The sequence below is a fragment of the Nomascus leucogenys genome, chromosome 10 (assembly GCF_006542625.1).
Source record: "Nomascus leucogenys isolate Asia chromosome 10, Asia_NLE_v1, whole genome shotgun sequence".
Lineage (NCBI taxonomy): Eukaryota > Metazoa > Chordata > Mammalia > Primates > Hylobatidae > Nomascus > Nomascus leucogenys.
The window spans coordinates 68,715,757-68,733,762 of NC_044390.1; the positions used below are offsets into that span (position 1 = coordinate 68,715,757).

The 18,006-nt window shown below is 39.4% G+C and overlaps 1 protein-coding gene across 8 annotated transcripts in view; it reads left to right on the forward strand.

Annotated features, from left to right (window-relative positions):
- The first annotated feature begins 1,780 nt into the window (after positions 1–1,780).
- MYBPC1 (myosin binding protein C, slow type) overlaps positions 1,781–18,006 on the forward strand; it is a 109,341-nt gene continuing 93,115 nt past the window's right edge. For 5 of the 8 annotated variants that reach the window (XM_030821266.1, XM_030821269.1, XM_030821267.1 and 2 more), the window contains exon 1: positions 1,819–1,945. In XM_030821266.1, the coding sequence (XP_030677126.1) occupies positions 1,921–1,945 (25 nt within the window). In that variant the 5' untranslated portion in view covers positions 1,819–1,920. Of the gene's footprint in view, positions 1,946–18,006 lie in introns of all 8 variants that reach the window. The other 3 variants (XM_003269916.4, XM_003269919.4, XM_003269918.4) reach the window with 1 other exon arrangement.

The following is an 18,006-nucleotide window of genomic DNA, read 5'->3' on the forward strand; positions in this document are numbered from 1 at the left end:
TGGCACAGAGTTTGGTAGAGCTAAGTCTGACCAGCTGCACTCTCAGCCACAAGGGAAATTAGACAAGACAGTGCGGCTGCTTCAGTACCAATCAATCAAAGTTTTTGAAAATTATCTTGAAAACACACACCAATAAAGGCATACGTGTAGTTGTCTTTTCATATAAACTCAGGTTAGTCCTAGTGCATGTGAAAAAAGAAAGTAAGGTGTCTTCTTCGGGCTGGCTACTTGGTAGTTCCTATTTCTCTATCAGTTCCATGAGTGTTTTGGGAGAAAGTGACCACATCTACTACAGTCTTTCAACATCTTAAGTTAGATTTGTGTACCCTCCAATTACCATCTTGAATCAAAACAATAGCTACTAGTCTATTTGACTTTCTTTGCCCAGGCCCCATATATATCTTTTTATTTTATTTTTATTTTTTGTAGAGACAGGGTCTTGGTTTGTTACCCAGGCTGGTCTCCAACTCCTGGCTTCAAGTGATCTTCCCACCTTGGCCTCCCAAAGTGCTCGGATTATAGGCCCGAGCACTGCACCCAGCCTCCATATGTATTTTTAAGTGTATAATTCAGTGGTTTTTAATATATTCACAAAGTTGTACAACCATCACCACTAACTATCTAATCCCAGAACATTTTCATCATGACCAAAAGAAACCCTGTATGCGCTGGCAGTCACTCCCAATTCCACCTCCCTTAGGCCGCTGGCAAACACTGATATACTTTCCCACCATCTGGATTTGTCTATCCTGGACATTTCATATAAGTAGAATTGTACAATGTGTGTTCTATTATTTATTAATATTATTATTAATTTGAGATGGAGTTTCGATCTTGTTGCCCAGGCTGGAGGGCAATGGCTCAATCTCGGCTCACCACAACCTCCGCCTCCCGGGTTCAAGTGATTCTCCTGTCTCAGCCTCCAGAGTAGCTGGGATTACAGGCGTGCACCACCATGCCCTGCTAATTTTGTATTTTTAGTAGAGACGGGGTTTCTTCATGTTGTTCAGGCTGGTCTCGAACTCCTGACCTCAGGTGATCCACCCGCCTCAGCCTCCCAAAATGCTGGGATTACAGGCATGAGCCCGGCAGTGATCTATTATTTTATAGTCTACGTTTGTATGTCTGACTGACTTCTTTCACTTAGTGTAATGTTCTCAAGCTTCAACCATGTTGTAGCATGTGTCATTGCCTCTTCCTTTTATATGTCCTATAATTTTGGAAAATGATGTTTTTGGAAAAAAATGTAAACGCAGAGTATCCCCTAATAGAAATCTTTGCTATTCTTAGAGGAGAACACGATACAAATTATTTAACCTAGAGATTTGGCTTGAAAATTAATATTGACATATCAATGAGGAATAAGAAAAAATATAAATGCAATAATTAAGGACTGATGAAAATGAAAAGCCAATTTGAGCATTAAAATGATCATCTGAATACAAAGACTTTTCTGCCTGATCTTACTGAAAATTAAGGTATAGGTTGGATTGGCATATTATGATTTTTAATTTGATTTTTTTATCATCCAGCAAACTTTTTGCACTCTTGAGTCAGCACATGCATCTGTCAGAGAGAGAAGAGCAAGACGGAGCACGAGGCTGCAGCTGAATTTAGAAAGTTAGAGGTGTTCTCATCAGCCACATGAGATGGGCAGGAGATTCCTTCCAGTAGGCGAGAGAGCAGAGTGCAGACAACAGATGTGAGAAAGGTCCCCATAGCTGTCAATTTCCTGCATCCTTGTGCTGAAGAAAGGGAGGTGCCATCATGATTGATGTTCAGAGGCAGTATAAAAGCACTGGGTTTCTCCCCAACTGCTTGTCACACCGACCTGCACCATCTCTCGCCTGCCTGTGGGGTTTCTGTCAACTAGTCGTGGAGGGGAGGAAACTCTTTAAAGAATAACATCTTATTGTGGCCATGCCAGAACCCACTAAGAAAGAGGGTAAGACTTATCTAGAAATCTTTTTGTTGTACTTCTTAATAAAATGTTTATTTTGATATTTATCTTCAAACAAATAACAAATTTCTTAACTAGATGAGAAAATAAAATCACTATGATTTAAGGAAACGATCTTTTAGATTAAACAGACCAGAGGAAAAATACAGCGAGAGTATACTGAATTGAAAGATTTCTGATAATGATAGTTTCTAAAGGGATATTGGCTAAAATTATCAAATGATAATTCTATCATTCAATTGTGAAGAATCCTTAAAGTGTAATTTAAGGATGTTAATTGCTGATGGTAAACAGATTACATTTTCAAGCATATTTTCTTAGATTTAATCACAAATTTTTGCCATGTATTTGCAATTCGCAGAGAGTAGGAGACTTAAAATATTTTCTCAGATGGTTAATACATTGGATCAAGATTTCAAAAAAGAATTTGTGACATTATTTCCAGATTTGCTACATTTTTTTAATGGAAACATATTTAAAATATACAGACGAAGGGTTTTTTTTGTTCTTATCAGTGCCTTTGGAGGTTCGTTATTAAATTCTTGCACTGAAAGAAAACCAAACACCTGGTAAAAAAGGATGTCCCTGAATATCATGAATAGATTGTTCTTTCATGAGTTTTATTGTAGAGAGTTTCATAATATGTAGTAGCCTTTAAGAATAGTTAAGCTGAAAGTATAAAAATATTCTTCCTTAGAAGAAATGTTTTCTCTAACAAAGTTTCTTCTTTCTATAAAAAAATTAGTATATTAAAACTACCAATTGGTAACAGAAGTAAATTGGAATTAGTAATTATGAAAATAAATAATAATAAGGACAAATGAATAGTATGCATGCATTGAATTTAATTTTTAATGAAAATATCTTTTAAAAATATTATTTCATTTGTATTCATCTTCATTAATGCTTACTGAATCTTTATTTTTCCCTTCTGCAAATAAAAGAAAAAGAAAGATTAGCAGGAAACATAAAAATAGTCATAGTTTTCAGTTTTTAATTCTTAAAAATGTTTTATCTATTATTTTAAGGAACCTTGAAAAAGATGTTACATGTTGAACTCAAAGTTGAAATACTAACCAAATTATCAAAAGTCTTTTAAACATATTTTCTTTATATAATTAAGTAACCAGTGTTGACAGGCTGTGGTGATCAGTTTACAGGTTGGCCTTACTTAGTGGCAGAGGGCATTGATGGATGAAGTCTTTCACCCAAAATAACCACACCAAATGCATGCATTAATATGGGAACTTAATCCTGACTGTCAGGCAGGGAGTCCAACCCCTGCTAAAGTGTCTTATTTGTAATGCAAATGATTTACGTGTGTATTAAGTGTCCTTTTTATCTGCTCTGTCACTTTAACCTCTCTGAAGTGTACCCAGATGAAATACATTCTACCATGTTTCCAAACTGGAAACACAATATTGTTTTAATTATTCTGAATTTAGTGAACGATTTTGCATTTTTTTAAAAAGCCTAATTGAAAATGAGAAGAAAGCTGAAAAATCAATAATTAAGGTGACAGGCTGTAAGAGCCGATAAAGCTAATTAAATTATTCTGATCACAAAGGCGATGAAGTTTACTTTTCATTTGACAACTCAGTCTGATTCACTCTGCTTTTATGGGGAATGAAATTGTAGAGCTGCAAAGAGGAAAATATATCTTTAACTTCAGCCCCCAGCCCCCCAATATATATATTTTCTTTCTGAATAAAACAGCATGGATACTAAAGACTCCATCATCTTCTTTTGCTATAAAAGCACGTTGCTATTCTGTGTAGGAGTTCCTCCACCCAGGACAGTAATTTTATACCCAGAAATTCTTTGGTTAGTGTAAATTTGGATGATGGGGAGTGGGGCAAGAAGAGTTACTGATATATTTAAAATCCATTGAGGAAGTACAGAGATTTTTTTGGTTCCCTTACCAGCAGAACTGATTCTTAAAGGAACTGTACCTTGAAGAGCTTTCCTTAGTGAAATAATTGCATTTTAATATTGTTTACATTAGAAGAGTAAGGAGTATGGCAATTCATGAACTATTCTGGTCCTTTCTTCTTCTCCTAACTGTGATTTCATTTTCACTGGGGTTAGTTCGATTGCATATAAGCATCCCTCTGAAAAATAAAATATGGCCTAGAGCCAGTTCTTCAGAATCATTTCAAAATATCTGCAGAAATCCTCCCAAAGAGCAGGCTCCTCCAGCCCATATGGGTCTTCTGAACTCTTTCCCACAGCTCGTAAAGCCGTGCCCAGGAAGGCCATGACCACTTGCTGTGAATCTTGATAGGACACATGGGCTGGTTTGGCCCTCCTAGGATCCAGGAGGATCTGGCCACTCCTCAAAAGAGGCTGAGTTTTCAGCACCTGGAGGTACAAAAAATGTCTCACTCAACTACTTTCCAGCCTACCGTGGCCTAATTCTGGGAGCTTTCTTCTTAGATCTTGGGAGAGCTGGTTCTTCTAAGGAGAAGGAGGAAGGACAGATGTAACTTTGGATCTCAAGGAGGAAGTCTAATGGAAGTAATTAGTCAACAGTCCTTGTTTAGACTCTTGGAATATGCTGGATGGCTCAGTGAGCCCTTTTGGAGAAAGCAAGTATTATTCTTAAGGAGTAACCACTTCCCATTGTTCTACTTTCTACCGTCGTCAATTGTATATTATGTATTCTTTGGAGAACTATGTTATTTGTACTGTCGGTTCCAGATAAAACTTACCTTACAGCACTTTGGATTCTTACAGAACCTAAGGCCTAGTACAGTTAAGTTATTCCGATCAAATTGGGAGGATGTTGTAGGCAGTTTCAGATTTGTGGGGATCTCCCAGGATGCCTTTGATACATTCATTTATATATCAATTATTAATTGAGTACAAGTAAGTGCCCTGCAGTTAATTGCCCCTGGTTCCTATTGTATAAAGAAATCACCTTTCTTTTTTTTTTTTTTGTTAAAACAGTATCTCACTCTGTGGCCCAGGCTGGAGTGCAGTGCCACGATCTCCGCTCACTGCAGCCTTTGCCTCCCAGGTTCAAGTGATTCTTGTGCCTCAACATCTCAAGTAGCTGGGATTACAGGCGCCCACCAACATGCCCAGCTAATTTTTGTATTTTTAGCAGAAACAGGGTTTCGCCATGTTGGCCAGGCTGGTCTCAAACAGCTGACCTCAGGTGGTCCACCTGCCTCGGCCTCCCAAAGTGCTGGGATTACAGGCATGAGCCACTGTGCCCGGCCAAGAAATCACTTTCACTGGAAATTTCTCTTTTCCAGTCAAAAAGAAATTTTATCAACCAAAAACTAGACAATTGCGATAGCCTTTCTTCTGTAGCAGAATCTTTGTTCATTAAAGAATAGTATGAATGGCTATTAAACCCGTAAAAATGATTTCCTCAGAATTTTACCCCTGGAATATGTAATGATTAAAACCATAAAGCCTGATTCTTTAACATCCTGGGACAACTGTTAACTGGATTCTTTTTTTTATTATTATTATTTTATTTTTTTGAGAAAAGGTCTCATTCTGTCACCCAGGCTGGAATGCAGTGGTGCAATCATGGCGCACTGCAAACTCTGCCTCCCAGGCTCAAGCAATCCTCCCACCTCAGCCTCCCCAGTAGCTAGGACCACAGATGCATGCCATCATGCCCAGCTAATAGCTAATTTTTTTATTTTTAGTAGAGATGGGGGCCTCACAATGTTGCCCAGGCTGGTCTCGAACTCCTGGGCTCAAGAGATCCACTTGTCTCTGTCTTCTAAAGTGCTGAGACTACAGGTGTGAGCCACCATGCCTGGCCTATTAACTGTCAGATACTATAAAACCCAGAAAAATTCTCTTCTAAAACACTGAGTTGAGGCCTTATTGGATTTCACTTTTTGTTTCTGATTCATCAGACCTTATTATATTTAATGTACTTAACTTGTCCGAAAAGGCAAAAGTTCCTCTTTGGTGCTTGTGTGTCATTCAAAAAATCTCAAGAGAGTCACTGTAGTTTTCTCATTTTCTGTGTAAGATCCCTTCTTGAAAACTCAAATGTATGACCAAACACAGGTTCCTTTATGACCATAATTTTAAGGTGCCGATAACTTCAGGAAGCAAAGGCATGGCTTTGTTACTACAGATAATTTTGCTGTGTCAACATACAGTATTCATCTTATCCATCTTGGTCTACATTTCAATAGGAATAGATGGGACCATGGTAATAGAGAACAGTTTTGTTGTTGTTGTTGTTGTTGTTTGGGTCCATAAGGGTTTTTCCATTTCTGTATCCTTTTTTTCTTGGTCTCTAGAGATTTCATCACATTTTAAAGTTCTGCCGAGCCCAAAAGCTACCTGAATGTACAGCAGCATTCATCACCTCTTGCCTATTTCTAAGCATTTCTCAGGGCTTAGTCATCCATCAGAAAAGGAGCTCCCTTGATGGGAAACCTCCTTCTCACATTTCTTCTTTGACCTTCAGTTTCTACCTGCAAGAGAGTGAATGGCCTATTTCAAACACCGAAATCAATTTGTCTTTGGAAAGTCATCTAATATATAAATATTACCCTTACCTCAAATTGGGGAAAAATTAATAATTTATGCAGAAAACGAAGAGAAAGGAATAGGGGAGGAGGAAAGATAGTTTATTAAGGGCAATTGTTTCCCTTTTGGCTTTGAATGGTTCATCCAGGCCAAGTTGAAGATTTGGACGGAAAATAAAGTTGTATGAATGAACGCCATCATATTTTTTCCTCCTGAGAAAAACCGCCATGCTGTGCTGGAGATTCATGGCATATATTTGAGCTCTGTGTTGTAAGAAGGAATACTCTAGGGCAAATGCGTGCTAGAGGGACTTAATACTTGGCAGAATCATTCTTTTTCAGTAGCCTGCTTTTATGACTGCTCCGACTGCACCTGTTAGGAAGATAAATAAAGGACCGGCCAATTCTTTCCTCTGAAGTGCCCTAAATATATTGCTTTAAAAAGACTTTGGAAAAACAAGTTGTATCCTTACTTCTCACCCAGTAAATCTAAAGAAATTCCCTCTTGTTCCCAGGCCTTTCAAACAGTGAAGTCAGGAGTAAGGGAGATTGTGGAATAGTCAAAGGTGGAAGTTAGGCTCACTAGCTGGTCTAAGGAATCCAGGAGGGTGGAAAACATGAAGAACTTACAATCCTTTATGCTCTCAATGACTCACTTTATTTTGGCCATGAGACACGGCCTTGAAACTTTTTTTTTTTTTTAGGCTCTGTATACACACACAATTCATAGAGTTTCCTTATTAACAGCAATTTCAAAGTATCCCCGAATCAAACATGGGTGTTGAAGTCAACTACCCAGACTGAAGTTGCTTTTAAAAAATGCTTGGACACAAAAACAAATAAATAAGTGGTCTCTTTAAAAACTTGAATAAATACAAAATGACAGTTTTGCAATACTTTTGTAAACAAATACATTCTTCTTTTCAATTTTATATGGTTGTGAGAGGAGATTGCTGTGTAATTATTGCTATTGTTTTTACAGTCCGAGGAAGCATTTTTGTTACTTTTATTTAAAATTATTGCAATTGTTTTATTTAAAAATTATTTTTAGGCTGTTTGTGGACACAGAGAAGAATTTTGATTATAATTAATAATGACTATTTTTATCTTCACTGCTCCTTAATTAGTCTATGAAAACTATATTAAGAGACACAAAATACTCTTGGCTGCCAATATCTTCTGTGAAATCTAAACTTCATCTCTAGACATACTTAAGTGTGTTAGATGATAAAGAACAGGATTAAAGTTCTAGCAATCAAACATAAGTATGGAAATTTTAATTTCATGTGTGTACCTGAGAGCATGTGGCCACATCTTCTTTGTTATTATTCCATGTTAGTTCTTGATGGAAACAGATGTCTTTCCTGGAATCCTTGGTTTGTTCAGAGTACTGCATCCTGCGGAAACTGAATAAATACACAGACAGGTAGTAGCTGAATTAGTGTTCTGAGTTAGGTTAATCATGAAGTAGCTACTGTTTATTCATGAGGGGTTTCCTAAAATTTGAGAGCATACCAATTAAGGAAAGTCAAACTGTGAAAAAGAAGAAAGACTTTGTCACTTAATTTTCTACATGTATGCAAATTATCTCATAACCAGATGAGAAGAGGGCTTCTGTCCTTGCAGCTTTTTACAAAGACAGCCCCCCAAAGTCAAAGTGATCATACTGTCTTGTCGTAATTCTGCTCTGTGTGGATAGGCTCAGTTTTAATTTACAAACAGTACATTTGTTTTAGACAGCTCAAAGATAGACCACAGGCCAAATTTCAAGATGTTCCCATTCATGGGACAGAGTATTTACGGGCTTTAACGCACATTTCCAGAGTAAACTTTTAGGTCCCATCAGATTGGGGCGTGAATTGATTGATTTGGCAGAGGCGAAGACCAGGATCATTCAATCTCACGCTTATTTCTCTTTCTAAAATGAGTTCACAAAACGCTAACTGTAATCTGACTTTCATTATGCCTTTCAAGTCTAAATCCACTTTGATAAGACTTGACCTTTTCTACTCCTTTAGGAATGCTTTTTAGGCCAGTTTGGCACATCAGGGCAGCGTCTAAAATTACATTTAATAATATGTCAGATGTTAGATCTTATGATTTTGTTCTATTCTCTTTTTGATGTGTATTTAGCTATTTTGGTAAATATTCTTCCTCTCTAAAATTGTCCAGATCGTTCCTAAATACTCTTTATAAATTGCTTTGCTTGCATCCGGTAATATCGTTTGCCTTCTAAAAAATTTAATGAACAGAATGCTCTACTTATAACTCGAAATGTGTTCATTTTAATTCTGTATTTTGTCATGTTTAGAGTTAGATGTCTTTAGGTTGTTATGCACGCAGTATGTATCTTGGCTTTTTCTTTATGCATCTTAAATAATACACATTATTAAACATGATGACATAAAAAAATTATACTATTTGTAGAACATTCTAGACAGCTCAAATTCCAGCTGCACCATGAACTGAGTTATTTACACTTTGTATGCCTCTGTTTCCTCATCTGTATGTGAATAAAACAGTATCAACTCACTGGGTCTCAGTAAGAATTAACTGAAATACACCAGGTAAAGTGCTTATTTTATCTTATTTTTTATTTGAGATGGAGTCTTGCTCTGTCACCCAGGCCAGAGTGCAGTGGCATGATCTCAGCTCACTGCAACCTTTGCCTCCCTGGTTCAAGCAATTCTCCTACCTCAGCCTCCCGAGTAGCTGGGGTTACAGGCATGCGCCACCACGCCCAGCTAATTTTTGTAGTTTTCTGGTAGAGATAGGGTTTCAACATATTGGCCAGGCTGGTCTCGAACTCCTGACCTCAAGTGATCCGCCTGCCTCGGCCTCCCAAAGTGCTGGGATTCCAGGCATGAGCCACCATGCCCAGACAGGTAAAGTGCTTAGAACAGGGCCTAACATATGGAAAGATTTCAAGCATTTCCCTCCTAAAGCAGTAAACTCAGAAATCTTGTCTGGCATAAGGTATTAAATGCCTCATATTTCACATAAACTTTGATGGCATTTCCCTCAACGTAAGGGATGTAACAACCACTGCTCACCTCCTCACTAGTGTAATATTTATAATACATGCCAAGACAGCTGCTATGATAGTCATAACCATCATTGCCACCACTGTATTTCCTTCTTTTACTTGTAGTGATACATCTTTGCTTTCACCCATAGAAGCTCAGATCATATAAAAGGTCTATACTCCGTGACCTCTGTTATGTTCTTACTGAAATGAGCCATGTCCAATCTGGGGGTCTCTAGTCAGCATAAGGTGATAATGGTTGGGTTGTTTCTTCACCGTTCCATTGCGGGGGCATGGCCTTTCCCACTTAGATGAAAGAGTTACCCTGCACAGTTGAACAATAACTATATCTGTCTCCAAGGATTATAAGTCTTGGGTTTGTGGGACTTTACAATTTCTCTCCCTGGCTGGGTGCGGTGGCTCATGCCTATAATCCCAGCACTTTGGGAGGCCAAGCTGGGAGGATCACCTGAGGTCGGGAGTTCGAGACCAGCCTGACCAACATGAAGAAACCCCATCTCTACTAAAAATACAAAATTAGCTGGGCATGGTGGCGCATGCCTGTAATCCCAGCTACTCAGGAGGTTGAAGCAGGAGAATCGCTTGAAACCGGGAGACGGAGGTTGTGGTGAGCCAAGATCGCACCACTGCACTCCAGCCTGGGCAACAAGAGCGAAATTCCTTCTCAAAAAAAAAAAAAAAAGATTTCTCTCCCTATCGGGGTGTTTTTTGGTGGATAGGGTCTTCCTCAGTCTGCGCTTTCCTGAGATGACCACATAAAGAACTCTCCATGACCACATATGGATGTTGTGGGTGATTGATTGAGTGTCACTGTGTTTATTGCAGTGGAATTTTATATTTATGACCCCACCTGGTGTCAGGACTCTTCTTCCTCTATTTTTAAAAAGTCACCCAATGTGAGGTCCAGCAACAGCTTAGAGCAAGGCCTTTAAGAAATTTATCCTATAACCCTATAGCCACATAAGTGATACAAGTTCAAGTACAGCGGCTCATGCCTATAATCCCAGCATTTTGGGAGGCCAAGGCCGGAGAATTGCTTGAGCCCAGGAGTTTGAGACCAGCCTGAGCAACATGGTGAAACAACATGAAAAAATACAAAAATTATCTGGATGTGGTGGTGTACAACTGTAGTCCCAGCTACCTGGGAGGCTGAAGCAGGAGATTCACCTGAGCCCAGGAGGTCAAGGCTGCAATGAGCCATGATCATGCCACTGCACTCCTGCCTGGGTGACAGAGCGAGACTCTGTCTCAAAATAATAATAACAATAATAACTGATGCAAGATCCCCAGAAAAGACACAGTAAAGGAGGAAATTGTTAACAATTCAAATTGCTTTTGCAATAATTTCCTGTTGACCTATGCTAAAATTTTAAGCTCCTTCAATTTAAGTAAATCTTCCCTTGCAAAACACACCCTCATATATGCCACTCCAACCCCATTTGATTCTTTAAAACATGGTAAGAGTAGTAAGGAAGGCAAGTCCTCAGAGCTTAGCAATTTTCCGCCAGCCCCATGTTAACAATGAGAAGCTATTTGTTGCTATGTAATAAGGACCATATTTTAATCCTCTTCCTGTGTGAAATGACATCCTGAGTTGAAACTTGCATAATTAGAAGGACAAAAGATATGAATTGACTAGGGGAGGAAAAAAATCCCTGTAGATTCAGGGAAATTCCAAAAGTTGAATAATGAGTCATTGAAAATTTACATGATTGATGTATAATTAAACTTCATCTATTCAGAACATTAGAGTACAGTACAGTCTTTGGCAACATTTGACCATAGTAAATAAATGTGGATTAAATTGATTGAATCATTCTGAATAGCTGGATTCTCTGCACAGCTAAGGGTTAATTTTGTTATATAACCTCAGAGCCTTATTTTTTCCACCAGTTTGAATTAAAACATTCTTAAATGTAATATATTACTCCTTGCTTTAAAAAATAAAGTACAGTGGATATAATTTGTCTTAAATTATAGATATCAGTTATTAGTAGCATGTGACACCCTGAGGGCCCAAATGATTTGCTCTTTTGAAAAATGAGCTCATATTGATTTGCGTTTTGAATTTCTGTCCAATTTTTCTTAGCTTTCCTACTTTATCCCTCCTAGAAATGTGCTGTCTTCTTTAGTACTCTTGTCAGTCAGCATACGAAACTGTTCCCCTTACTCCCCTTTGTCCTTCATTATAGACGCCATTCCAGGTAATTAATCTGGCTGAGTAGAGTTTAGCACCACCTAAGGCACAACATTTAAGAAGGCACTCACTTTCTGGGTCACCAAAATGCAGGGTCAGGCCCTTAAGTGACCTCCTTAAATTTTGCTCCTCAGGCACCCTGCTTACCTTTCCCAAGTCCCAGGCCCTGGGTTTACTGAGGAGCTAGGGCCTTCTTCCATGAGGAAAACACAGAAACTCTTAGTGCATGGAACGTAGGAGCTTGAGATAAATGCAGAGGCCCTTCAGAGGCCCTTTTATTTGGGTGGTCAGAAGCTGTTAGGTAAGTTGCTAGATAGCTGAATTCTGCACAGGGGAGGTGTTACTAGACACTATTGCCTTTTGTCTCTATTATGGTGCACTTAGGAAAACGAGTTATTGCTCTCAAAATCAATGTAAGGTTTTTATTTTGACTGATTCATTCGTTTTATCAAAGCTGCAGATGTATATGATGTATATGACCTGAGTTTATTTTAAAAATAACATGCACAAAATCTTTTTCCAAAGAGATTTACAATAAATTCAAAACCAGTGGTTCAAACCTTTTGGTCTCAGATCCATTTGCACCCTTAACAATTATTGAATAAACTAAAGATCATTTGTTTATGTGCATAACTAGTGTATTATACACACTAATTTTAATTTGGAGTACAGTAAATATTGTATTAGTGTGTCATATATTTACTGTATTAAAAATTAAAATTGGCTGGGCGTGGTGGCTCATGCCTGTAATCTCAGCACTCAGGGAGGCCAAGACAGGTGGATCACCTGAGGTCAGGAATTTGAGACCAGCCTGGCCAACATGGTGAAACCCTGTCTCTACTAAAAATACAAAAAATTAGCTGTGCATGGTGGCGGATCCTTGTAATTCCAGCTACTCAGGAAGCTGAGGCAGGAGAATCTCTTGAACCTGGGAGGCGGAGGTTGTAGTGAGCCGAGATCACGCCATTGCACTCCAGCCTGGGCAACAAGAGCAAAACTCTGTCTCAAAATAAATAAATAAAAGTAAAATTGATAATGTTTAAAATACAAGAATACAGCCAGGCGTGGTGACTTATGTCTGTAATCCAAGCACTTTGGAAGGCTGAGGAGGGCAGATCGCTTGAGCCCAGGAGTTCGAGACCAGCCTGAGAAACATGGTGAAACCTCGTCTCTACTAAAAATACAAAAATTAGTCAGGCATGGTACATGCCTGTAGATCCAGCTACTCAGGAGGCTGAGCTGGGAAGATCATCTGAGCCTGGGGAGATCGAGGCTGCAGTGAGCTGAGATCATGCCACTGAACTCCAGCCTGGGTGACAGAATGAGACCTTTCTTCTCAAAAAAGAAACACACACACACACACACACACACACACAAGAATACACAAACAATTCTATTAGCTGTCAGAACATTGATATCATTACACATTATGTATCCTCTGGAAAACTTCAGTGTCTATTTGTTAGAGAATATGAGTGAAAAAGGCAACTAACGTCTTAGCATTACTACTAGGAGAATCATTTTGACCTGGTAAACTCCCTACCTAGGCAGCTCCTGAAGACCCCAGACCGTACTTTGAGAACCACTAATATAAATCAATTTAGTATTATTTTTTGTATAGAGACAGGGTCTCACTGCATTACCCAGCCTGGTCTTGAACTCCTGAGCTCAAGCAAGCCACCCACCCCAGTCTCCCAAGGTGATGGGACTATATGCTTGAGCCACCATGCCCAGCCTACTTCTTTAAAGAGTATGTAATTCTCTTAAATTCTAAAGTATAAAATATCCAGACCCATAATGCCTATAATGAATAGAGTGGGGAACAAAATAAGCAAGTAATTGTGAAAATGTTGAATTAAACGTTGATTTATGTCCAAATTCTTCATCTCTGATACATAAGCAATTTGGCCAATAAAAATACACTGTCATTTATATTTGCTGATTTTGGGGGGTCCACTGTTTTTTGTTTGTTTGTTTTGTTTTGTTTTAGTCTGTCACTCAGGCTGGAGTGCAGTGGTGCAATCTTGGCTCACCGCAACCTTCGTCTATCCAGTTCAAGCAATCTTCCCACCTCAGCCTCCAAAGTAGCTGGGACCACAGGCACGCATCACCATGCCCGACTAATTTCTTGTATTTTTGGTAGAGATGTGGTTTTGCCATGTTGCACAGGCTAGTCGTGAACTCCTGAGCTCAAGCAATTCAATCTGCCCCCCAAAGTGCTGAGATCATAGGCGACAGCCACTGCGCCCGGCCATGGGGTACACTTATGATTAACAGAATCAAACATCTCTAAGCATTGTGAACGTCCCCATGAAAACAATATTTTATGCTATGGGAGCTTCCATTGTGCTCGTGTCTGGGCATATGAAGTCCAGGTTGGAGTATGCATATTGGGTCAGATTCCACCATCAAGGGGGAGACACCTGATAGTGTTTATTATATATTTAATCTAAAAAGAAAGATAATTTGCTATACCACCAAAAATGACAGTACAAGAGTTGGCCAGGCAGACCTTTCCTTATTCATCATGATGTTTACAAAACATAAAGCCCTCACATGTTCTATTTCAAAGCTAGAATTTTACTTTGAGAATAAGAAATAATAATTAGGAATAGCATACAATTTTCTCCTATGCCTCAAATTTCTAAAGAACATTTTTATTTTTAAAAAATTTTCCCCAATAAAGTGACGGAAAGCCACAAAAACAGACTAGAATCATAACATTTAATGATAATTGTTATTGTGTGTTCTTCTGTCTTTTTTATGCCTATATAATATACTCATGTGATATAATTATGCTCTCCATGCTATAAAAAAGCTAAATTAAATTGTACATAAGAGCCCATAAGATAGTTTAAGTAGGTCAAATAATGTAATATTTGAGACAGCCCACGGGAAGAAGAGAACTGGGTGTTTTGTTGTGTTTTGTTTTGTTTTGTTTTATGTGTATAGACGCAGACATGTAAAAAGAGACAAGTTAATTAATTTTAAGACGTAAGATTTCTTTTTTCCCCTTTAAGTTACTGGCCATGAAACTCTTGATCATTGAAAATAGAAATGGACTCCACTGGAGAGGGCCAAACCATTTATGGAGTTACTGGGTCCCTAGTGTTTCCACAGCAGCACAAAGGCCACATATGGGGCTGTCTATTTCATAGCTGCCACCAGTGCCCGTCAATTAGAATGCCTTGGCACAGGCTATGCAGGCATGCCATTGGTGGCATACCTGTGCTTTTTACAGTAGGTGACCATAGGAAAAATCCACCATAAATAGATCTACCCCTTTGAAAGCATTTCAGTGCTGCAGAGGGAGAGAAAGTCTGTATCTGTTAATTAGAAAGGATCAAAGAACAGCCGCCCTTGCCCAGGAAAGAGGGGGCTAGCTTTAGTTGTTGGTTCACAAACTAGTTCATTTTTAGGTTGTCCCTTAAAATATCTCCTTGGGCTTATTTTTTTCAAAAAGTATCCTTGTTTTTCCTTTTTATTCAAAAAGTTTTAAAACACGCTTCTTTAGTCCTGTTAGCATGTTTTCTAAAAGAGGTGTTGTGTGGGAGGGCAAAGAAAGGAGAACAAAAACCGACTGTATTTACCTGGCAGGAATGTTCCACAGAACTTTGCCCTTTGGCTTTTGAATAAGCAGAAGTACAGCAGGACCTCACCTCAATAAATATCAGTTTGCTTGTTTATGATTTAGAGAGCTTACCAAAGGTGGGTGCCTCCCGACCATTGCAACACAGCTAACCTTGCTGACAACAGTTGGTGTGATTGACTGAGTGTTATTTGCTAAGAAACTGGTGGGACAGGTTCCTCGACACAAGTTGCTTTGCTGTTTTTGGGAGCCCCGATTTTAAAAGCGGGGGATTCCTTAGAAAGGCGAGGGGTGTAATATTCCTGAGAGCCAAAACTCTAGCCCTAATTGCTCTCCTGCCCTTGTTAAGAAATGGAAGACATGTGTTGACAGTAAGAAGAAATGTAAATGATGGAGCTTGGGTGAACGCCCCTGGAGCCTTGGCCAGCGGGAGGGGAACCAGTGAAAGACATAGTGTTCCTTGTGGGTAACACAGACGAAGAAAGCTGCCCATAGAATGCCAGGGGATGGTTATGGATTTCTTGGCAGCAAGGAGAAGGGGCTTTTGTGCAGGGAGGAACAGGCTGCCAGTCAACTATATTTATGGAGCACCTGCTGTGTGGAATCTGAAAAGGAGAAGGAGAAGGGCCTTGTCCTCAAGAAGCTTGTGATCAAAGGGAGAAGAAAAGTCCCCATCTACTGTAAATCCTTTAGGGTTCCCACTCACATTTGAAAAGGGAGTGGAACGGGTGATATTTAGGGGGTGTGCTGAGCCCTGTTACTCAAAGTGTGGGTTGTGGACCAGCAGCATCACCTGGGAACCTTTTAGAAATGCAGAATCTTTTTATTTTTAAAATTAAAAAAAAATTTTTTTCTGGAGATGGGGTCTTGCTCCGTCACCCCAGCTGGAATATAGTGGTACAATCTTGGCTCACTGCAGCCTCTACCTCCTGGCTTAAGGGATCCTCCCACCTCAGCCTCCCAAGTCGCTGGGACTTGGGAAGCACCAGTTAATGTGAAATGCTTTTTTGTGAAGACGGGATTTCATTATGATGCCCAGGTAGGTCTCAAACACCTGGGCTCAAGCAATCCTCCCACATTGACCTCCCGAGCCACTGAGCAGCCTTGAAATGCAGAATCGTGAACCCTACTGCTGCAGACTCCAAGAGTCAGAATCTGCAGTTTGATCAGATCCCTAAGTGATTAATATGCATACTGCAGTTTGAGAAGTTCTAGAGGATTTCTGAAAGTAGTGAGTCTTGAATGTTTTAAGAGTACAGAGTGACTTGGTTCAGTGATTCAATTGATACTAAAAGGCAATTCATTTACCTGTGAATTTCTTAAACACAGATATCTTATCGCATTGTAACCACTTTTATAACCTCTTTGACCTTGTTAAATTCATCATGGGAGTTCAATGAATTTAGGTTGCAAGGGTGCTCCTGCCTATGGTCCCTATTCAGTGAGGTACTGTGGAAATTGCTGTTAATGAATGAATGTTACAGAGGCAGCCAATGAATTTTAGAAACATGTAAATTATTTTTAGAGAAGTGGGCAAAGCTGGCCATGACAGGACCTGTCAGAGACAAACATATGAATTAGAGTGAAAGAGATGCATGAGCAGTTCCTTCAAGGTAAATGGGGACATCTTGGGGGCTCTGAGACTTACCTGCAACACTTCATTTTCCATTTAAGTCACGTGCTGCTTGGCCTTTACCACTCCTTGGTTTCCCAGTTTCCAGGTTTAAGACAACTGGAATTCTCTGTTTCAAATGCTCTGAAAAGGACTAAAGTCCTACTTTCTCTGATCATTTCTGTCTCACCATGATTGATTGATTGAATCGTTGATTGATCTGCTTATCTGCAGTGTGCAAACTATAATGCATAAAAATTGCATCGAGCTCAACTACTATTCCCACTTCACAGTAGGGGTATGTGGGACTCACCTCTTCTGTCCAGCCCCCAGATGCTTCCTCAGTCCCCACCCCAAATGCAAACATGTTTTAACACATGCGGCTCACAGACCTAGAAATAAGACATATCCTTAGCAGGCAGCATGTGGAGGAAGACATAAGTGTCTTTTTCATAGATGTGTCCAAGTAAAAATGATGATCATAATGATAAAAGCCATGAAAAGTTAAAGCCTATGTGACATTTGCCATGTTCTCTACCCCGTTAATGCATTCATTCCTTCCAAATGCCCCTGGAGTTAGGCTGTGCTATTATTTCTATCTCATACTTGAGGAAATCGATGTGCACCCCACTCCTAAAAATAGGGAGGGCAACATCCATATGAGGCTATGTGGTCTTGAGAATAAGACCAACCGATTCAGTGGGGAAAATGGTGTAATTGCTCTGAGAAGTCCATCAGCCCTCTTCTGCCTTGGTCAACATAAGTAGCAGGGAAAGGAAGTGCAGGCCCGGGCTGCAGAGCCCAGGCTCTGAGTCAAGCAAGCCTGGATTACAGCCTGGTTCCACCCTTCCTGGGCTGTGGGATCTCAAAGAGCCTCAGTTCCCACTTGCGAAATGGAGATAATCATAGTACTGATTTCACAGAGTCGTAAGGATTATAAGGATTAATATGCACTAGGTCCTACATGCAGTGGGTTCTAATAAGGGGTTGCAATGTATTTACTCCTTCACTGGCTATAAAGTAAAGAGGTTTCTGTAATTTTGAGAAGAAAAAGTTCTGGATCTGCCTATTTATAGGCCGGTATACGTTTTCCT